General features: G+C 59.5%; 1 protein-coding gene across 6 annotated transcripts in view; it reads left to right on the top strand.

The window, feature by feature from the left end:
• RPS6KA2 (ribosomal protein S6 kinase A2) overlaps positions 1–22,731 on the top strand; it is a 345,870-nt gene that overhangs the window by 305,050 nt on the left and 18,089 nt on the right. For all 6 annotated transcript variants that reach the window (XM_045500255.1, XM_045500257.1, XM_045500259.1 and 3 more), the window contains 4 exons: positions 1,291–1,355; positions 10,320–10,422; positions 13,108–13,238; positions 14,269–14,394. In XM_045500255.1, the coding sequence (XP_045356211.1) occupies positions 1,291–1,355; positions 10,320–10,422; positions 13,108–13,238; positions 14,269–14,394 (425 nt within the window). The remainder of the gene's footprint in view (positions 1–1,290; positions 1,356–10,319; positions 10,423–13,107; positions 13,239–14,268; positions 14,395–22,731) is intronic.

Genomic DNA, 22,731 nt, shown 5'->3' with positions numbered 1-22,731 from the left:
AAAGCATCCGGCCACATCCAGGAGGGCCTCGTCTTCTGGGACCCCGGGAGCCCGTGTGGGGGCTGCCCCCCAACCTCTCAGGCCCCGACGGTGAGGCCGGATGGGGAGCACCACAGTGACCACAGCGGCTCGGGGCGGCTCCCCCTCCCAGCTCCCTCCCCCATCGGCCAGCAGCCACCAGCTCCCGCTGTCCTGGGGTGGGCCCGCGGAGCCCGGGGTGCAGAATCGGGAAGCCTGTGCCTCACAAACCAAGTGACACGGAACCCCCGTCCCCAACCTTGGGACAGGAGCTGGCTGGAGACGGCCCGGCCCGCGCGGCCCCCGTGCCACCAGCCCCCTCCCTGGCCCACAGTCTCTTCCCCCGACTTCGCATCCTGGAGGAAACACAGCTCTCAGGGCCTTAGGGTTTTGGTTTCTCTGATTAATAGGCTTATTTTTAGAGCAGCGTTAAGTTTACAGAAAAGTTGAATGGAAAGTACAGCCAGTTCCCTGTGCGCTCCCAGCCACCCCCCTGCACGGTTTCCCCTAACACTAAACTGATGTCAGTGCCATGCGTTTGTTGTAAGGGACAGACCAGCGCTGGCCCGGTGCCTCCGTTAGGCTCCCTCTGCCTGTGCACTCACGGCAGACATATAGTGACACAGTATCGGGCAAAAAAGTTTCACAGCCCTGAATCCTCTGTGCTCGGCAGACTCGGGCCTCCCTTGCTCCCCCAGCTCTTGGGATTTCATGTGAGCAAGAGAGGAAAGAAAGAGCCGGGCCGGGTAGGAACAAGCAGCCCAGCAGAACTGTTTATAAGCTGTCTCCAGGGGCCCCGGCGTTCGCTCGTGTGGACGCCAGTCTTTCTCTGGGTTTCGTCCCGCTGGAAGCTGCCTCTTCAGTTCCTGGCTTTCTTTCCCTTCCCTGTAAACCCAGAGCAGCCTCCTCTCCTACTGCCCCTGTATGTCCACTGCCTTCTGGAAGGCCGGCCTGCGCCAGCTTTAATGGGCGTCTGAAGTGCGGCCGGAGGGCGCCCGGCTGGCTCAGTCGATAGAGCCTGTGGCCCTTGTGGTCTCTTGACCTCTGGGCAGAGTTCAAGCCCCACGGTGGGTGGTGGGCGTGGAGCCTACGGGGCCTCCGGCTTCCTCCCCTGGATTTCCAGGCGTCCCCACACCTGCGGCAGGAATATTCCAGCCTGCCTCACCCCTGCTCTGGGCAGCCCAGCCCCTCCCTCTGCTGCGTCCGAAGCCATCAGAGGCCACGAAATCGGGGGTGTATTCTGATGCCCGTGTCTGCTCTGTCCCGGGACAGGTGCTGGCCTCGACGGGGTAGAGGAGATCAAGCGGAACCCCTTCTTCATGACCGTAGACTGGAATGTAAGTTGCGCGCGGCGGTCCCCGCCTCTCACGACGACGGGGAGCGAGGGGGCGGGCACACCAGCCGGGTACAAACCAGAGGTGAACGCGGCCCTGTCACCTGGAGGAGGGTGACACCTCTCTCCGGAGCCTGTGAACAGGCTGGCATCTTACAGGCACAGACCAGGGACCACCCGTCCCCGCGGCACCAGGCCCGAAATCCCTTTATCGCTTGGCCCTTTAGAGGCAGGTTCAGATGAGGACAGAGTGGAGATCACCGTCCGTCCGGCAGGGGGCTGCAGGAGCCCCTCAGGTCACTTGGTCACTGGGCTGTGGTTTGCTGGGTCCCTGGGCCTCTGTCCCTGGGCCCCTGGGCCACTGTGGGTCTCCGGGCCGCTGGGCCGTGGGTAGTGGCCCGCTGTGCAGGCCTCTTTGGTGCTGAACCACTGGCATCTCAGATTCTGTGTTGCTTTTCCAGTCTCTTTTCAGGCCCAGGCCCCCACAGCTAGCACTCTTACAGAGTTGTTAAAGAAAAAATGTATCATCCAGACCGTTAAAGACAAAATCACGGCTGACACTTGTTAGCGACCTAAGGAAGACTTACCATCGTGGTGCATTTAGGGACCACTGGGCCGGGGTCTGCAGTCGGGAGAGAGCTGGGGCTCAGCCCGGCCGAGCTTGGGCCAGTGGGGCTCATAGCCAGGGGCCGGGCCGGGTGCCGATGGAAAACCACTGAGAGGAGACACTAGGGCTGAGGGGCTCTTGTGCTGGACGCCAGGCCTGGTGATGAGACAGACATCCCCTGGTTGGGGGAGGAGACCCCGTCAGAAGTCAGCCTCTGGCTCCAGCTCCCCAAGCCAGGGCCACAAAGCCGCGTGGAGCCAGACGCTGCCTCCGGGGCTCCGGAATCTCATTCCACCAGCCGCTCGGAGCCGTTTCCAGACCCTCAGCTCGGGGCTGGTTCATCTCAACAGCTGCCCTGTGCTTTGTGTGCATGGAAGACGTCCCTCCTCTGATGTCTGTTTCTTTCGGTCCTTTCCTTTAGGTGAACACAGCTATTACATTTGGAGATCTTAACAGAGTGTAAAAAAAGAGTTAATGTCCTCTCTAGCACAGGGCTATTATTACCCGTGTTTGCCCTTCCCTCTGTCTTCCCCGTGTCCCCATGGAGCATGGTGCCCCGGCCGCTTCCGGCCAGGAGTGGCTTGGCAGCCCCCAGCCCCCGGTGTTGCCCCTGATGGAACCCCTGCTCTCAGAGCTTCTGACCCTCCTCCCCTCTCCTCCTCTTTTGGAGAAAGTCAAGCTGGGAGAACGTGAGATTCTTTAATACCCCCGTCTACGCTTCTGACTATGCAGCTTTTACGAGATCAAGTTTCTTTCCAACGGTGACACTGGAAAGAAGCGTGTGAGATGCTGGCACACGTCACCTCCCCTCCGGGGACACAAGCCTGGCTCAAGGGCCAAACCGACAGCAGGTTGAGTTCAGAAAAACAGAAAGTGGAAGCGGGACATCGGAGCCACTGCCTGCGCGTGAAATGTCTTTTTACTTAGCTTTCCGGAGATGTAGGCTCGCACGGAGCTCTTGTCATCCCCAGCTCACAGACGGGCACCTGAAGGTCCTTTTCAGCCGATTGTTTTCGAGTTCCGTACAGCATGGAGGCTCTGCTGTGTGCGGTGATGGGGTCCCAGGCCCCCGAGTGCCGGCACGGCACCACACACGAGAGCCTCAGAAGCTGAGCCCTGGGGACGTGCCCCCCCGGCACCCCGCGAGGACGCGCTCTGGGGCCAAGGGGGGTTGCTCTGCCGCGTCCCGTCCCCTCCCACCCACGCGGCCCAGAGTAGAGCCACACACCCCCTTCTGTTGTCACTCACTGTTCCATCGACTCAGCCTGCTGTTGGGCGTGTTGGAGACACCTCCAGGACCTGGGGACAGAGCGGTGGCCAGGACGGGCAAGTCCTACACGCTGGGCTGGGAGAGAGAGGCAGTAAGCAAAGGGTGCGCCCTTGGTCCCAGAGAGAAAGCAGTGCCGTGAAAAGAACGAGCAGGCGAGCTGAGACCCCACCTGTCCCTCCCGCTCCCCTCGCCCCCCTCTCTGCGCACCTGTCTGCCGCCCAGCACACCCGCCCCCGGGGGCCCCCTGTGTCTCAGTTATGTCCTCCTCATGTCTTCTCCTAAAAGCCAGTTTCTTGGGGGCACCTGGCTGGCTCAGTCAGTTAAGCATCTGACTCTGGATCTCAGCTCAGGTCTTGATCTCAGGGTCATGAGTTCAAGCCCCACATTGGGCTCCGCACAGGACGTGAAGACTACCAAAAAAAAAAAAAAAAAAAAGCCAGCTTCTCGCTGAAGTCTCCCTGGGGGACCTTCCAAACCTGCAGCTCCTCGCCCAGCGCCCCGACTCCCCTGCTCCTTTTCCTCCGGCTTATCACCTTCCAAAGCACTGGGTCACGGCCCTTATTTATGTCGATCGTCCTTGTCCGTCCCCTGCTGCTGGGTATACCCTCCCCGAGGTGAGGATTCACTGTCGATGTTGTTAGACGTGTGTCCCACGCCTCTGAGACGCACCTGGTTCAGAGGACGCACTTGGTAAATACTGAGCGAGCGAGGGAACGAGAGAGGGAACGAGAGAGGCTCTCGGGGCAGAGGGACCCACTTCTCGCCCGCTCTCTGGGGCACCACAGCCCCCCCCCCCCCCCGGCACAGCCGAGAACACAGAGGAGAAGGAGATTGCTGGGGCGTCGGCTGGGACGACCAAGAGGGACCGGGCACCATTCAGCACAGCTCTGTCCAGGAGGACCTGTCAGCAAAAACTACGGACGGACGCTCATCTCGGCCAAGAAGGGAGCCCCCCGAAGAGCAGGCCTGCGGAGGGGGGACCAAGAGAACTTCCTGCACGATGGCCTTGAACCCCACGCCAGTCGGCTCTGCGTCCCAGGGGTCCGCGCCAGCTCTGAGCAGCGGCCCGGCCTGTGTCTGCAGCATTAGGAAGGTGAGGGTCCCGCGGGAGACCAGCTCCAGCGCACCCAGCACCGCTGTGCCGGCCAGGGGACGGGGGCGGGGGTCCCTGCCCGGACACACATGGTCACTGGAATCTTGCACCAGGAAGGCCGCAGTCTGCATTATTTCAAAGTAATCGGACTAAAACTGAGGTTGGGAAACCTCTCCTGTTGCTTTTGGCGTTTGATTCCGTTGTGTGTCTGAGAGAGGCCCTTCGGATTCACGGGGACTGAGCCTATCTACCCTCACTTCAGTATTTGCCCGCAGAAGACGAGGCAGGGACGGAGAGGGAGGGAAGGCTCTCATTCCCTCTCCAGCCCTGGATGAAAGCAGCCGGTGCGTGGTTCAGGGAGTTCTGAAGAGCCACTTCTGTGCAAATTCACTTATTCCACAAGCAGTGCTGGGTGCCGGCCCGTGTCCCGGTGAGCAGGGCGTCCGTGGTCCGGCGGTTGTAAGACGCAGCTGTCCTCAAGTTGCTTGACATCTGACCGCTGCACGTAGACGAGAGATCCCCGTCGCCACTCTCCGCCCGTCCTCTCCTCCCTGCGCGCCAGTGAGCCGCGGTGTCGCAAAGACCAGCCCCGGCCGTCGGTCACACACCGGGCACGCCGCAGACCCATCGGGAAAGCAGACGTGAAAATGTCTGACCTTGACGGGTGTCCGGACGTGTGCCTCCTGCCACAGCAGCCTGGACAACTGAGGGCCACAGCAGAGGAGCCTCTGCAAAAGCCGTTACCTCCAGGAGGACTCCCCGCTGCCCGGCAGATGCTCAGGACGACAACGGGAAGCCATTTCCTCAACCGTCTGGTTTCTGCCCGGGTGTGCGAGCCCAGCGCCGGCCTCGGGACCCGACCCGGAAAATATAAACGTACTTATTTCGCTCTCTGCTTCCCTCTGTGACCCAAAGCTGCCAGCAGAAATGTTCGGGTGACCTATTGGTGCGGAATTAAGTCCGTTCCCAGTGGATGTGGGGTCACGGCCCCGGTTTGCCCTGCTCTGCCATTAACTTGGCTGCACAGCCCAGCAAATAAAACCGCCTGGGAGCAGATCTTCCCGAAAGAGACTGATTCAGCAGCCGAACGAAAACTTGCGGTTACAGCCCGAGGCCTCGGCAGGGGGTCCGGGGGAGCCCCACACGTAGTCTGCGTTTATTTGCCCCTGATGCTGCAGGAAAGTTCATCACCGCGGCCCGCGGGACCCCCACCCCCAGCCCAGCCCGGGGGCCCCTCGCCGTGGGAAAGATGCTTGCCTCGACCACAGGCGCCGCGGACCGACCCCTGCCGACCAGCTCGCTGCTTCCTGGCCGGGGCTGGGACCTTCACTGTAGCCGTTCAGCGCCCGTTATTGTGAGGAACTCACGCCTGTGTTCTGAACCCTTCCGAGGGTAGCAGGTGTTGTGATTCTGTGAGGTGGGAGGGACTCCTGCGGGAAACTGAGGCACAGGGCAGTGAGAAGACAGCCTGAGGTCAGCACCTGCGAGAGCCCCCCGACCTTGCCGGTCGTGCGTGCCAGCAGGAGCGGAGAAAGGACTTCTTGCCCTCAAGAGTGGATTTTAGGGGTTCGGGTCCCGGGAGCGGCGGGCTGCTGGCCGGTTCAGTGCCTGTGTCAGAGTGTGAGGCAACTTCTGTCTGTCTGTTCCCACATTAAATACTGGGCTCCTTCGTTCAAGGAGCCCGACAGGACTCTGTTCAAGGAATGACCGCCCCTCGGTTCAGCAGTCTTGTAAATCCAGATACTTTGGTTGGAACCGCTTGCGGTGAGGGTAACCCATATAGACGGAGTCCCATCAGATCCCCCCTCCCTGGGTGCTCAGAGGCCGTTTGAACTCTGTTGCTCTGGCCGGGCTTACGGCGAGGGTAACCCGTGTAGACAGAGCCCCATCAGATCCTCCCTCCGCTTCCCCGGGTGCTCGGAAGCCGTTGGAATTTTCTGTTACTCCGGCCAGGCTGCCACCACTCTGCGTCTCCGCATTATTTCTGCGTCGCTATTTCGGGAACGATCCATAGCTGTGCCCTTTCCTACTGGAGAGTGTTAATTTTGAAACGCCTGGAGCCAAAACTGCCTACAGAAGCAGGTGTTAGGTCCGTGACCCCAAGCTCGCCTCAGCCTCCTATTCCATTATCCGGTTAGCATTTTCCCCGTGCTCCCTCTGTTCTGCCCTTTGTCATCTGAAGGTCTTTTAGGTATAAATAGCCGTGCCGCACCTGCTCAGAGCTTCCTGGCACATACTGGCTCGACGCGAAATCCGTTCCAATGTGGCTGTGACTTGTGTCAGCCTGAGATCCTGGGACGAGCCAGATGATTTGAAGTGATGCCTGGCGAATTGATCATGAGCCCCCATTCTCTTTCCGGCAGTGTGGGATGGATCGTTCTGGATGCTCAGAGAGGGGAATCTAGGTCAGAATTCTCATGCCTCCCGTCAAGCTCAAAACCTACACAAAATGCTGCTGCCATTTCGTTCTCGAATTAACCCCGTGTGCCACAGTTTACGCTGCAGAATGAGAAGCGAGGTTACTTTTTCGCTAAAACCTCAAACCCGCTCCTAGGTTTGCACACAGGGAAAGAAAAGCATGTGTAATAATAACACACACTGGCACGTTCCAGAAGTTTATCCAGCAACGGGAAGAAACTGACCGACCTTTACGACCACAGCAAGCATAGGGGAGCCACGCACAGGGCGGAGTGCACCTGGCCACCCTGTCCAGCCCTCCGCTACCTGCTTGGAACCAGGATGAAACCACAGCACCCTCGGGGCACCGCACGGTGGAGTTCCCGGCCGCCCTTGGACAGGCTGTGCTCACAGGCGTAACAAGAACAGGGACCGGTGTTCGGGGGGGGCTCTGGAGTCTGCCCAGGGATTCCCGCCCCGCCGTGATGCCCCCACCGGCCGGCAAGCCTTCGGCGGACCCTCTCGCACGCCCTCCCCTCCCGTCAGCTAGGAATCCTTCGGGAAGCACGGGCTTGCAGAGGAGGTTCAGAAACACGAGGAAAAGCAGACGTGCGCACGCATGAGTGAGGCCGGAGTTTTTATACGCCGTAAACGCACTGTGATGGCTGGGCTCTGTGCCGGGTTCAGAGGACATGCACCGGGCTGGGAAGGAGGGCGCTGAGACTCTGCAGCAGGGGAAGCCAGCGGGCACCACGTCCTCTGCTAGGTTACAGGGGTCATCCCGATGAATTCCTTTTCCTTACGGTAAAGACCTGGAAAGTGGGAAGCTGTGCCTCCCCCAGAGGTCGGCCTCCCGGCCAGGACGGCTGTGCCATTCTCGGGGGGCTGTCTCAGCGGGAGACCAGGGTAGGACACGTGGCCCCGGGAGTCAGCTTGGTCACAGGAGGCACCTGTGCTTTCTCGGGTTTTCCTCCGTGGGAGGCGGGTTAACAAGCAGAGTTGGGCAGGTTTCTGCACGGAGGGGAAGGGGCTGGGACTGTGCCAGTCCCCTCGGCATCCCAGCCGGCTTCTCATCAAAGCCAGCGTGCGGTTCTGTGGCTGGTGGCCGGGTGGGAAGCGAGGCTGCGGGGTGTCCCGAGCAGGGCGTCACGGCCCCCACCGCGGGGTGCGCACACAGGCACAGTCGTGGCCGCCGATGCCTCCGGGAGCTGCCCAGTGAACCATCAGGGAGCAGAAGCGCTTCGGCTCCAAAGTGCTGGGTTCGGGGGACTGTTTAATCCGCAGCCGTGAGGCTGGGGGCAGGCACTGGCTTCCAGCTTCCAGGGGACCCCGTGCTGGCGGAGCTGGGGTTAAAAGAGGAGCTGACGGTCACCTTCAGCTCCAGGTGTAACCCCCCCCCCTTTGGATTAACTGACAGCCAGTTCTGCGTGCGTGTAAATAAATCCCCGTTAACGGAAGCAGGAGCCCCCCGCTCGCGGAGATTCCTCTCTCCCCCTCTCTCCCTCTCTTCCCCCACCCCCGCCTCCCCAAGTAGCGAGAGAAGACAAGGATGCCGAGGGAGAGGGTGCGCGTTTTCCTGGAGCAGGACAGATACCGATTTAATCACCCGGCTCGAACATCGCAGGAGAATCGCTGGTGTGAGGAGAGAGGGTCTGAGCCCCTCAGGGCTGCGCTGGGCCATCGGTCTTGGTGACGGCCGGCATTGTAATCAGGGCGCACAGCTCGCTTCTCCCTATTAGACTTCCTCTGACAAGTGCATACATCAGGGAAGTTTATTCCCATCCCGGAATGCGTCACCGCCGAGAGGAGCATCTTTCTATTTACGGAAAGAGTTCAAGGAGTAAATCAATCCCTAATGAAATCTACTCACCCAGGGCAGGAAATGACCGGGCGAATGCAGGGCGGAGTTAACACGTTCTTTCTCGCCGGGTGACTCCCGAGTGCACACCCTGAGCGCCGTGCTGTGCACGCCGCGGCCCCTGCTGCTCCTTAAACGGCGGAGCCCGGTGGCCATCGGTCAGTGCCAGCCTCCGGGGCCCCTTCGCCCGGACACAGCTCCCGTTCTGCCAGCCGCGCCCGCACTTCCCGCGGCCACAGGGGCCTCTGCAAGGGTGTGCTCCGGGCGGGGACCAGGACATCGTGCCCTGCTGCCACCTGTTGGACCCTCCCCCGCCGTGAGCGTTGCTGTAACAGGAAGAGTCGGGATGCCTGACCCTCCTCCCGGCCGGCCGGCCCTTCGTCACTCCCGACCTTGCACAACTCAGCCCACCTGTCTTAGCCTGGGTTTCCTCACCTGTAAAACCAGGAGAGGAAATCTGCTCTTCTGTGTTATTGAGAGATTCAGAGCAGATCTGGACGGGAGTCACTGCAGACGTTTTCGGAGCCATCAGGATCCCTGGCTCCAGAGCTGAGCTCCAGACTTACTGAAACAAAGGCACCGAGAAAGGGCCCGGGGGCACTCCTGTGATCAGGCAGAACTAGGGAAACTCACACGGCTGCAGCCAGACCCGCGTCCTGGTACCCAAGCCCCGCAGCCAAGGTGCCAACCCGCCAGGCGCTCAGCACCCTGGCCAGAGCCACTACTGTGCGCCCAGAACTTCCACGTCCTGGTGGCGCCCCCTCAGCCTCCACCAGGACTGGCAGCACCGAGGCCCCCACACCTCTGCAGCCCACAGCCCACCTCCCCGACCCACCGAGCCCAGCCTTGCCCCCCTCCTGCCCACACTCCCTCTTCCCCATCTGCAGCTTTATCCGCCTCATTACCGGGGCCCGATTCCAAACCGTGTTGTCCCTTAAATTGAATCTCCCCAAAAGCGTGAACTGTCGCCCTGCCTGAGAGCGTTGAGAACACCACAGTCAGGTTTGGAAGGCGTTTTCAAATTTCCACTAAGACCGGAGCACTGAGGGGCGTGGGTTTTCCGGGCATCCTGTCACAGCTCGGGCTCCGTGACGCAAGTTCGGGGCCTCCCGACGTGGCCATTCTCGAGAAGGGCTGACTCACCATCGAGTCAGGTGTCGTGCTGGGCCCGTCGGAGGGCACAGGCGTGTGTAGAAGGGGCACTGAAGCAGCTGCTCGAGCACAGGGGTCCGGACCCCCAAATCGGGGACGCCAGAGCGGGTGCCCAGGGCACGTGCCCCAGCCCCCGTGCCCAGGCTCGGTTCCCTTCTAGCTGGGGGCTTTCACAGCGTCCCCCAGGGGTGGCCTCGGGGTCGCCGGGGCAGAGAGGAGGGCACCCAGCAGCAGGCACTGCTGTCACCCAGGGTGGGGCAGCGTGGGGCCGTCCTGCCAGATTTTACTAGAAGAAAAAAATTCTACTGCCCCCCAAAAAGGTTTAAAACGTCTCGTTGCCCTAAATGGAGAATACTTTGCACGCGTCCAGACCCTCGTGCCTTCGGTTATGACTTTTATAGAATACGTTCCATTGTGTTCTGCGTCCTATGTAACGTACGTGCGCCATATTTTACGCGTATTCGTACACATGGGAAACTGGGGCCCTGTGCACGAAGTGTGTCCCCCGCCCCGGCGGCGGGCCGCGCTATTCCACGGCATTCTCTGGTGGTGTTGGTGGCTCCTCACGGCTCTGTCTCGCTTTCCCTGCAGAAGCTGTACCGGAAGGAGATCAAGCCGCCGTTCAAGCCAGCGGTAGGCAGGCCCGAGGACACCTTCCACTTTGACCCCGAGTTCACAGCACGGACGCCCACAGGTGTGTCCCAGCAGCGACCCAGCGCTCTGTCTGGTCGTGGGTCCTCCCCCCACCCCCACCCCCACCCCCCCAACCGGTGAGGGTGTAGCTATCCAGGAACCAGAGAGTCTCCCATGCAGTGCCTTCTGGAGGGTAATTGTCGGTTCTGTCTGACTTGTTTCGTCTGCTCCGCCGTCAAGGTTCAAGTGATGGAACCGATTCTCGGTCGTCGCCCAGGTAGCATGTGGTTTGGGAATCGTCCAGGTGTCCTGTAGATCCCCACCCCCCCCCCCCCCCAGCTGCCAGTTCAGGGACCAGTTCTTTCAGGCAAGCGCAAGAAGGGAACGTCGAGACAGTGACAGTCTCCATTCAGCTAGAGGGTCTTGTGGGGAGAGGAGGGCCGAAGGTGAAGTCCACAGCTGTGGGTACTGTAGACCTGACCCATGCCAGCAGCCGACACTGTCCGCAAAGCCTTACCAGCTACCGGGTCTCGGCACAGCAGACGGACACGGAGCCTTGGCTTTCGGGATCCGTCAACAATCCCTCTTAAGGTCTGTCGAACTCCGTCAGTCCAAAGTCATCATTTTGTGACGTTAATGGGTCAGTATCAGGGGATTGTTTTTGAGATCTGGGAATGGTCTCAGTCTGCGTGGACCACATGACACACAGCTGGCCTGGGCGCCCTAAACAACAGACATTTACTTTGGTTCCCAGTAGGGGCTCCCTTCCCGACTTGCAGACAGCCACCTTCCCTCCGTGTCCTCACGGGGCCTCACCCGGTGCTGTCTCTCTTCTTAGAAGGACAGCAGTGCTGTTGGCTCAGGTCCCATGGCCTCGTTGAACTTAACTTACCTCCCCCAAAGACCCCATCTTCAAAGACAGGCACATAGAGGGCGAGGGCTTCAAACTCTGAATTTGGGGGGACGCAGTCCAGGCCATACAGTAATGGTACGTTGTGTAATGGTGTTATGTAAACTAAAGAGGCGAACCCCCCTCGTAGAGGGATTGGGGGGACCACGTTCAGGGAGCTGGTGGATACGGGGCTACATGCGGTGTATATGGGGGGTTCTTTGCTCGCTGACTTGGAATCCGAAATTTTGCATGACTTTAAAGGTGATTATGAAAGACAGCCAACTACCAAACACTACGTGGGAAACTTGGAGCAGAGAATCCACTTTGATCCCTTTGGTTTAGGCTCCTGGTGCTAGGAAGTAAATTCGCCCGGTGCTAGACTAGAGAAGCTTAATTAAAACCCAGAAGGCTCAGCCGAGTAGTTTTTAGAATCTGAAGATTATGTTCGGCGAGAAGCAGTGCCTCCTGAACGCTGCGGCGTTGCCCCGGCGGGCGCCGAGCTCTTCTAGACCCCGGGCGCCTGCACAGAATGACGGCTTCGAGGTCTGCTTTCCCTTAGAAACCTCCCAGGCTGCCACCAGCTGCTCTGAAGGTCCCCACCGAGCACAACGGATCCAGCACCTTCGATTAAGCAGTCTTCGACCCCCAGGGTGCTTTGGCGTCCTTCCTTGGGGCTTTAGATTTAAGAATTTGAGCTCATCCCAGAGAATTCGCCAGAGCCCTGCAAATGGCGAGGGTGAAGCGTACCTCAGGAGGCTCCTTCACAGCCTCTGAGGGGTGTGTGTGCTTTGGGGGAGGTACGGCCCTATTAGCTTGGGCAGATGCACTTGCATTAGTGGGTGCAGAATTCGTAGATCGCATAAGCAGTGTCTCTGAATGAAGGAAGGGGCGCGGAGGCCATCAGCTGAAGTCCAGGCGGGTCCTTATGAAGGTTGCCTCGGCCAGCATTTGGCTGGTGTGGCTGCCGTGCCCACGTGGGAGGTGGCATAAATAGAATGTAACAGGCTTTAAGATCATCGAGGGGATGCTGATTTTTGGCACGGTACTTAAAAAGCAAACACGAGAGTTGGATAAGAGAATTTTCAACTAACTAATTGAAACTGAGGACTTGGCAACTTTGATGATCCCATGACTCGTTTCTGACTACTTTGTCTGATGGGTTTTCAAATCTTAGCCCGGCATCTCCCACCAGCCAGCAGCCTCCAGTGGCCAAAGGAGATATAAACTAGCTTTAGTATTGGCTTAAGTTTAGGGGAAAAATGCTGTAAGCCTTTCAGAGGACATTCCCACTGTGCATCCAGAAACCTTACGTACAGGATGTGGATTAGGCACTGTTTCAGAATCACATTGCTATAGCTGCCCTTTAACACAGCCATGCTCTCGGCTCGTGTGCTTAGAAAATCCTCCCTCTGGGGCGCCTGGGTGGCGCAGTCGGTTAAGCGTCCGACTTCAGCCAGGTCACGATCTCGCGGTCCGGGAGTTCGAGCCCCGCGTCGGGCTCTGGGCTGATGGCTCAGAGCCTGGAGCCTGTTTCCGATTCTGTGTCTCCCTCTCTCTCTGCCCCTCCCCCGTTCATGCTCTGTCTCTCTCTGTCCCAAAAATAAATAAACGTTGAAAAAAAAAAAATTAAAAAAAAAAAAAAAAGTTTCTTAAAAAAAAAAAAAAAAAAGAAAATCCTACCCTCTTATTAATATATACATATAGAGAGAATGACTTTTCCGTCTCTCAACACTTCAATTAGTCCCTCGCACAAAGGCCAACTGTGTGATGTCATTAAATTAAGTAAAAGTGACTGGGAAACTCCAACTAGGAAGCTCCCCCTGGAAGGTGGAATTCTCTCGTTGTTACCTGCAGACTCACCTGGCGTCCCCCCCAGCGCCAACGCTCATCATCTGTTCAGAGGATTCAGTTTCGTGGCCTCGAGTCTGGTCCAGGAGCCCTCACCGCAAGATCTGCACAAAGCCACGGTCCACCCCATCGTGCAGGTAACCCCGCACCGCCCGACTGCACGGTCTCCGGCAGGGGTGGGTGGTGAGGGTCACACGTGGACGGAGAGCCGGCCTGGGAGCGGGGGCGGGGGCGGGGGCAGCTGGTGCCTGGAGTGCCTTCTGCCACCAGCTCCTTTCCCGGCCTCCTGGGGGGGTCACTGAGTCTCATGGTGACCCGAGCCGTGGCTGTTACCCCTGTTTCACATTCATCCTAACGAAGGGTAAAGAGTTCTGATGAGATTGTCACCGTGGCGTGTCTACAGCCAGAGCCCCCACACGAGTCAGACGGGGCATGCTCACGGTGTGCAGTGGGGCCAGTACCCCGAGAGAGCGATCTGGTCTGTGGTTACAAACCGACTTTTTGGGAGGTCGGTGCAGAGGACATTTATTTTATAAGACGCTTCCCCCCCCCCCCAGTTAGTGTAACCAGATGCAGAGAATTCTAAGAAGGAATGGCGATCACGTTTTATTTACGGACCGGGTCAGGGGAAATTGGGCGGCATTAGATCTCCACATCGCCTCTCCAGAGCCTTTTGGGAAACCACGGTGTGTCTGACGTGGGCGCTTGATGTGACAGGGTAGACCGTAGCTGGCGGCTTCTTGACCGTGCTCTGAGTGGGGGATTGTGCCTACGGGCCATGCCTGGGACATCACAGGGTCGGATTTCCAGGTAGATGACACAGCCAGGCACCGCTCTAGACCCCACTGTCACAACCACACACGCAGCTTCCGCAAGTCCCCTGCCCCCCTGTCTCAGGCTCTCAGGTCTTCAGGGGGATGGGCCCAGGCAGTGGATACCGGGTACTGTGGTCTGAGAATGAAGTTCACAACCGGAGAGGTCAGGGGAGTCGGGAAGTAGGTCGAGAGCCCTTGCTGACCAGCAGCGTGACTCCACGAACCCCTGGGCTCGGTGACCTCAGTGCACCGTCTGGAACCCCCCTTCCTGCCCGTGTCCTGTGTGCCTGTGGTCGTGCCCTTGCACGAGAGAGCCCTGACGGTCGTCTCCACCCTTGGTCTCTCTCCGCAGCAGTTACACGGGAACAACGTACACTTCACCGACGGCTACGAGATCAAGGAGGACATCGGGGTGGGCTCCTACTCCGTGTGCAAGCGATGTGTGCATAAAGCGACGGAGGCAGAGTACGCCGTGAAGGTAAGACCGCGCGCGGGCGTGGGCAGTGCCGCGTGCGGTCGCCGCGCACAACCGCACCGCTCTGGCGAGCCCTGACCGCGGCAGGCCCTGCTGAGCCGACCGCCTCCCTCCCCACTCACCGTCTCCCCAGGTCTCCGGTGATGGAGCTCAGTCTGCTTTGGTATGAGGCCACCCGTTCAAAAATTACTTTGCAGATCATGAGTATTTTCAGCTTCATCCCACATCTGAGTGCCGACCACCGTTAGTAGCTTTGTATAAGTGCACTCTGGAATAAAAGCTTTGGGTGCCCAGTATTCTGGAAAATACAGCTGGGGGACAGGTGCAGTGTTTGATGGGAGAGGGGGAAGGAAGGAGGAAGCCCCGGTCACCAAAAACTACCTCAAAGAAACGAATAGAGGCATTAACCAGTTAAACCTGTGAAAACCTAAGCAGAGAGCTGGTCATTTTACTCTCCACCGTCCGGAAAAGTCCGTAGTAAGGATTATCTGTAATTATCTAGAATCCCGTCTCTACATAGTACCTTTAGTCTCTGTAATTGTTGCTACATTTGATAGTTCATCTGGAAATCCCAAAGACCAGTTTCTTCAGTTTTCTGGTTGATAAAGCATGGACTAAAGCTAAAGCTTCCCGCTAAAAGCACGACCTAACTTTCGTAAAAAGCGTAAATGGCACATTCTGTCCACAAGAGCGGGAGAGAGGCTCTAAGTCCACCGCTTTCCCGCTGAACTGACCGCCGGGTCCGGCCTGTGGCGTCATCATGGTCAAACCCAGTGTTGTCTGCAGCACGTGGCCCTGCCCCTGCCCGCCCCCCAACACTTGGGGGAGCGTGGAACCTTCCAGCAGGCAGCAGGGCAGAAGGAGCAATCCCGTCCATTGCGATTTTCCTAGCCTCTGAAGAAGTTGTCCAAAATGATGACTCAGGCAGATGAGCTGTTCTGCACGACTCCTCACCCAGGCCCCACACCGTATAGTGAACACAGGTTTTGCAAAAAGGGAGACCCCCAAGAATAGCATGCACACCCACCCAGTGTTTCCTGCACTGAAAAAAAATGCCCAACTCCTTCCGGAAAAGACACCAGCCAAAAAAACCTAGACCAAAGGCCGTAGGTCTAGTTTGGGTTGGAAAATGATGGCTTGGGGACACGTGTATGTTGAATTCCTCTAATAAGAAAGAACATTAGAAATACGGAGGAATGGTCTGTGGGTTCCACGGATGTCCGTGTTCAGCCTGCCCACTTCTAGAGCGCTGCGCCAGGAGTCGAGGGGAGGCGCGCAGAGGGCTCCCGGAACAGAGGAGAGGCATGCAGAGGGCTCTGGGAGCAGAGGGGAGGCGCGCAAAGGGCTCTCGGAGCAGAGGGGAGGCGCGCAGAGGGCTCCCGGAGCAGAGGGGAGGCGCGCAGAGGGCTCCGGGAGCAGAGGGGAGGCGCGCAGAGGGCTCCGGGAGCAGAGGGGAGGCGCGCAGAGGGCTCCGGGAGCAGAGGGGAGGCGCGCAGAGGGCTCCGGGAGCAGAGGGGAGGCGCGCAGAGGGCTCCCGGAACAGAGGAGAGGCATGCAGAGGGCTCTGGGAGCAGAGGGGAGGCGCGCAGAGGGCTCCCGGAGCAGAGGGGAGGCGCGCAGAGGGCTCCCGGAGCAGAGGGGAGGCGCGCAGAGGGCTCCCGGAGCAGAGGGGAGGCGCGCAGAGGGCCCCGGGAGCAGAGGGGAGGCGCGCAGAGGGCCCCGGGAGCAGAGGGGAGGCGCGCAGAGGGCCCCGGGAGCAGAGGGGAGGCGCGCAGAGGGCCCCGGGAGCAGAGGGGAGGCGCGCAGAGGGCTCCCGGAGCGGAGGGGAGGCGCGCAGAGGGCTCCGGGAGCAGAGGGTGGAGGGTGCACAGCACTGCCAGCTGTCCAGCCGTCCGCAGGGGGTGTGCACGGGCCCCCAGGTGGTGTCACAAGCAGTCTTCCAGGAGTTTCTAGGACTTGGGTTGCTGAGGAGTTTCGTGTTTCCTCCTCCTTGGGGGAGCTCATGGGAGCACCTGGGAGGCCGCCCCTGGTTCCCCAGGCAGTGCTGCTCCTGGAGCCCGATGTGGGTGTGCACCTGCCCTCTGCGTCTCGCTCGTATTTCATGACAGAGGCTTCACAAGCATACAGGGGCTTTGGAGGATCTTTTCTGCCTGGGTCATTCGCACAGAATTTCTTTCGGCAGTTTGTCTGGTGACCAGCAGCCATCCTAGAAACAATCGCAGCTTCCAGCGAGCAAGGAAAAACACATCCATTGTCCGGCCGGCTCAGTGACCACGATGCCCTTCCGGAAAACAGCCAGCCTCTGTGCAGTTGATCAGCTGTGTTTTGTGCCTCTGAAAATAAATCTGCATTGACAGAGGCAGTTGTGTGTTTCCCCGTACTGTCCCCATATCCAGCTCTCTTATAAAAACACCATGTGAATTCGGCTTTGTTCCGTGGCTTTAGCTCGGACCTTGACGCTCTTGTTGAGGCCACGCTGTGCTGGGAATTTCTGAGGCATCTCACCCCAGGGCCCAGAAGCCAGGCGCGTGGCTGCAGCTGGGTGCCACGGGAAGTCAAGCCTTCCTGTTTCTTTTTTGCACGCCTTGAAGTTCCCTGGACAGACAGACCTGGTGGACCTGGCAGGGATCCCCCCCCCCCGCCCCGATCCTTGCTGAGACCACAGTGGGTCGTAGTTTATTATCTAGAAGGTATTTAAATTCACCAAGTGCAGGAGGGAGCGCCCGGGACCCAGAGCTGTGTAGGCTGCTGGTTGGAATGACCATTGTCAGTTCACTGGCGTTGGCTTGGACTTCCTTCAAGGGCAACAGGACCGGCAGGAGTTTCAAGGCAAAGAGCTCGGTTTTCAGGATGGGCCCATTTGTTAGCAGAACGTTTTAACGTCCTACAGATCGCTACCCTGCCCTTTGTCGGCATTTTCCAGGTAGAGCGGAGCTGAACTATTCTTTGACGTTTTTCTGCATCAGTTGCCTGGCTGATACATGGCAGAACCGAGAACGTGGCACTTAATCGCTGGGCGTGTGAGCCGGACCTCGGGTCGGTAAACGCCCTCCAGGACTCCGCTGCTGGAGCTGCGCCCACCCTCCCGGCTAGCTCGCGAAGCGTGGGGACCCAGCCATCCACGTTCGCGCGTGGATGGAAAAGGGTGTCTTTCATTTTGAGAAACAGTCTAGTCCGAGCCAGGGGGCCTCCTTGTCCCCTCATCCACCTCCACGGGCGATTCGGAAGCCTCCCCCTGAGTCAAGAGCAGAAAAGCGCACGCAGGGACCTGGATGAACAGTAGGACGGTGACCGGAGTGCCGGGGCTCCTGCGCCCAGTCATCATCGGTCTGGCTGGCTTTGCCCCCCTCCAGGGACTCTGGCCATGTCTGAGACATTCTGCTTGTCACAGCTGGCATGGGAGTCGCCGCTGGGGTCTAGGGGACAACGCTCAGGGATGAAGCTTGACATCGGGCCCAGGATGGCTTCCTCCCACTGTCCTCAGCGAAGAATTACCCAGCCCATAATAACAGCGGTGCTGAGGAGAACTGCAGCCTGAGGCACCCTTTGGGGACGGGGGACGGACGGACATCTCACAGTAGGCAGCGCGCGCACACAGTGGGCACTCTGTAAGCGTTGGTACAGACTCTGAGTCCCTCAGCTTGGTCCCTGTCTTCGGATGAAGCAAACGAGGCTGGACTGACCAGGGTCTTTCCCCGGGAGAGCCCGGCCTCAGGCGGTGAGGCGGGTGCTGCCTCCTCGTCCTCGCGGACCCCACCTCGGGCCGACTCGGCGTGGGGTGTCCCTCCGGTGTGCCCACCCAGTGCTGGGGAGCTGGGTGGGAAAGCCGTTACCTCCTCCCTCCCTCCTCCCTCCGTCAGGCTCAGTACGGTTGACAGATGCGTCCACTCTTCCACCCCCGGCTGTTTCCGAGGGCAGAGCAGCCCAGCCATCCGGGTGCCACCAAAGTTCGCCTTTGCTCTCCTCGTCGGCCCCAGAAGGCAGGGGGCCGGAGGGAATTGCGGGGGACTTTGACAACCTGACAGAACAGCGCAGACGCCAAGTTGTTTAAGGCGAGAGCGGGACGGCTTACGGAGCGGAGCGCAGAAGGGAGCTGCGACGGAGCAGCACTTGAACGGGGGAGGTTTGCGGAGCGGGAAGCATCTCTAGTCTTCTCTCGTTCCGGCTACGTGTCCCTTTCCACGAAGCCACTCCTGAAGTGGCTCAACGGCAAACAGCCCAGGGCGCCGGCTTGTGTCAAAGGAAGGGCTCCCGAGGAGCCTTGTGTTGGGGGGGATTCGCTGTGGAAAAGCTGCCTCGCGCCCCCAGGTGTCTCAGCCTCTCATAGGCCTCCGCAGGTGCGCCTTGAGACCGTTCCGGAAGGTGTCTGCGAGCGACTCGGTGGGTGCCGACCGTGGGGCGTGGAACTGACACCCACCCCCGAGGTACCACTTCAGCCGCTTAGATCCTCGGTTTCGAGACACGAGCATCAGTAAACGTCTAAGCAGCAAACCCAACACCTGAAGCTCAGGAGACGGGGAGCGGCAGGCGTTAGACAGAATCCAGACCTGTCGTGACGCGTTGTGCCGTCTTGTGGCCACGGGGACGATGACCGTGAACAGCACTCGCTACCCGCCAGCCCGGAAACGCTGCGCACGTGAGCTCACGTCACCTTCACGACGCGGTGCTGTGATCACCCTCAGCGTCCCCTCGGGGACACACAGACCGAACACCCAGCTCGTAGATGGGGGAGCCGCCCTCCCTGCAGGGGGTGCATGCCCTTGACCTCCGCGGGGCGCTGCCTCTCTGCTCCGGGGGGGGAGGGGGGACCGTGATACCCCCGTCCAGCTCACCCCCTTGCGTGTTGCGACACCCGGGTCCTGAGAGAGCGAGACGGCCACGCCGAGCGGGTGGTTCCGCGGCCTCCACCCCACTGCCCCGGAGCCCAAACCCCGCAGCCGCCGGCGAGGCCCCGTCGCCTGTCCCCCCTCCCGCACCTCCCCAGCTGGACTCAACTCCCCACGCTCTTCCCAGGACACGGGAGGCTCCCGCCTGGGGAACGCGTTTGCCTTCCCGGGGCTGGAACTCTCCTCCCCGAGACCCGGGTGCCGGCCACCTCGTGTCCACAGGCCCCTGCTCTCGGCCGGGGACTCCCTGCCCCCCGCCCCGGCTCCTGTGCTGTCACTCCGTGCTCCGTGGCCCGCAGTGCCTTCTCTCGTGATGCTTCACACCCGACAGACTTCGTGTCTCCTCTCCTGTCCGTCTTTCCACCCCCGTTGTGACCGTTGGTGTCAGGGACAAGTGTTACGTCCAAGGAGCATCAGGAGCTGTTCCTCACATCCCACGTCACTTCCAGCCTTTCCTGGGCTTCTTCACTGTCAGTGTTGACAGGTGTGGACTGGAGCGTTTCTCGTCTGGGAACACGTCGCGTTCTGCACGGATCCCCTCGTTCGGCCAGCCGACGCTGTCCGTTCCTTTGCGCGGTTCTTTTGTTAGCACTTTTCCTACGGCAGACGCAGTGGGAGGTCCTGGGCGGGAGCACGGACCTGTTCTCAGGGAACCCACAAGCCAGCCACCGAGGCGTCTTAGGGATCGCAGGGCCAGAAGCTGCCGCCAACAGCCCGTGTAACTGAGGAGTCTGAAGCTGGATGCGCTTCGGACGGCAGCCCTGGCCGCGGGCCGTGGTATCTGCAGACGTACAAGCGGGTCCCCGCGGCTGAAAGGCGCCTGCGGGCCGAGGCACGTTGGGGAGCCGTGGCCAGCTCCTCCTGGGGCAGCCCCCGCGTCACACCGGCCATGCCTTCTTTTCAGTAGCGCGTTTGCGTTGTTCGAAGTCACGTAGTTTGTTGTAGCGACAGGCTCGGGTAAAGATGCAGGAGGGTCCTTACGAGCGTGTGAGTCCGTGTCGCCCAGTTCTTTCCGGGAGTCGCTGGGCCCGTCCACGCACACGGGCAGCCGGGCCCGTGCTCCCTGCGCCCAGCCCGCTCTGCGTCCACGGCAGACCGTTTACGGTAGCGTTAGCGTGTCTGGGCTCGTTTCCGTATGTGTGTGCCGTGTGCCAACCAGAAACACAGCAGAATTAAGACAGATGTTTGAAACGAACAGAGCTTAGTTTTAGAAGGAACACTGGCGTGGAAACTTTAGTTTTTTTCCAGCCGGAAAACTCAGAGTTCTTTCACTGTGTAAGCAAACTAATTTGCCTAAGTTAATGGTACGAGAGAAGTCGTCCACTAAATCTTACAAACGATCACACGTTCTCCTACTCCTGTTCCAAATAGGGCATTGATCCTTGGAACAAGTCAGGGAAATACCCCGCCTCGAGGGGCTGTTCAGGCCTGTGAGCCCCCCACCGCATGCTCATCATAAAGCCCTTTTCCCCACAGGAGTCAGTGTCCCAGGAGGGGTGCTTGTGGAGGGAGCCGGGGAAGGGGAAGGCGGAGATGTGCAGAGATGGAAAGGAAGAGGGAAACCATGCTGATCACTGTGAGGCCTTGGGCCTCTCTTCGGTAGCCAGGAATAAAAATGCACACGAGGGGAGCCTGGCTGGCTCAGTTGGAACATGAGGGTCTCGATCTTGGGGTTGTGAGTTCAAGACCCATGAGTAAAAAGAAAGGAGGAGAGAGAGAGAGAGAAGAAAGGGAGAAAAGAGAAAGAAAGAAAAAGAAAGAAAGAAAAGAAAGGGAGGAAAGAGAAGGAAAGAAAAAGAGAAAGAAAGAGGAGAGGAAGGAAGGAAGGGTGAGAGGGAGGGAGGAAGGAAGGAAGGAGGCAGGCAATGCTCTTGGTTGGTACCTCTGAGCTCCGCCTGTGGAGGGAGCCTTCCCGTGCCCGGCACTGCCTGGCGCACTGACTTAGCCCCACAAGTGCCCAGCTGGCTAGAGAGCGGCACCGCGGACGGCTTGCTCACCGGCCGGGGTGGGTGGCAGACCCCCGGGCAGTGTCCCGCTTGCCGTCTGCGGCTGCTGCTGGATGAGAAGGAGACAGGGTGGGCGTCCCGACGCCTCCTCCGTGTTCTGTCAGGATTACTTGAGCATCAGCCTGGGAGGGAGGAGGCCTGGCTCGCCAGCACGTATGCGAAGAGTCCCTTCTTCCGTTGCCTCTGAAAGATTGTAAAGCAGTATATTCTCAGAATAAGGAACTTGAGCCACCAGCACTTTCTTGGACCAGAAGCAAGTCTAACAATGCCAGTCCCAAGAAACCAGTCCCGCAGGGAGGAAATTCATTGCTAGACGTGTCTAAACAGTGTGCTCGAACCTCTTTCTGGGCTCTGCCTTCCCCCAGCACAGACTGCAGCTCGCGCTCGGGGACCAGTCGTCGGGCCTCACGGCTAAGCATCTCTGTGAAGACAAAAAGATTTGTGGCTAAAAGCAGCCAGGACTTGCTGACAAGGGTTAGGATCGACACACGGGGCCAGCCCGGAGCGTGCAGCCGTGGGGACGCGGGCCAGCCCTGCCCAGGTCGGGGAGATGGTGGGGAGCCAGGAGGGCGGCCGTCGGGTCCTGTGGCTGCCACTGCTGGGCCCGGCTTCCCCTCCGGGCTGGGTGCCCACCTCCTCCGCACACCCACCTCCCCACCTCCCTGCCTTGCCTTCTGGCTTCAGGTCGGCTCCTCCGTGGGAGATGCCACAGGACTGAGGAACGTAAAGGCCCCAGCTCCTGTTGGATGATGGCCCCCACAGCCACCCCCTCTGGCCCTGTAGCTGCTGGCTGTCCCCCCACCCCCGGGCCACGGGCAGTAGAGAAAAGGCTTCCCACATCCCACGCCACCATGAGAGTGATCAAACAGATCTATGCTAAGAATACATTTTTTCCTTATGAAATCTTCTTTGAAAAGAGATGCATCAGCCGCTAATTTTTCAAAAATCCAGTAACGTATTTCAACCGTCTCCGATTTCAAAGAGAAGGTCACAGACCAGAGAGACCGTATGTCCCTGCGGGCCGTTGGAGCAGAAGGGATGCCAGGGCCCGGCCAGCTCACGTCCCACCAAGCCGTGTATTAAGGACCCCCACCCCTGCCGAATGAGCCGTCACAAAGGCTCTCCCTTGGGACGATGCATTAGCTTCTTTCCCTCACAGAAGTAATCCTGGGGTCCGAGCTAGAACTCCAGTGGAATTAAATGTAGCAAGACGAGAAAAATGTGTCAAGGGAGGGAGCTTAACTTTTTGTTTGTGTAGCAACGCGTGTCACGGGGCTCACAGTCCTGGGGCACCAGGGTCCTCGGAGCTTGGCTGTGGGCTTGAGAGCCAAGATGCAGGGGTGCCTGGGTGGCTCAGTCGGTTAGGCATCTGACTCTCGATTTCGGCTCAGGTCATGATCCCAGGGTCGTGGGATCGAGCCCCACATCGGGCTCTGTGCTGAGAGTGG

This window comes from Leopardus geoffroyi, chromosome B2, assembly GCF_018350155.1.
Source record: "Leopardus geoffroyi isolate Oge1 chromosome B2, O.geoffroyi_Oge1_pat1.0, whole genome shotgun sequence".
Taxonomy (NCBI): domain Eukaryota; kingdom Metazoa; phylum Chordata; class Mammalia; order Carnivora; family Felidae; genus Leopardus; species Leopardus geoffroyi.
The sequence above is the reverse complement of the archived record's forward strand: the minus strand, read 5'-3'. Positions and strand labels throughout refer to the sequence as shown.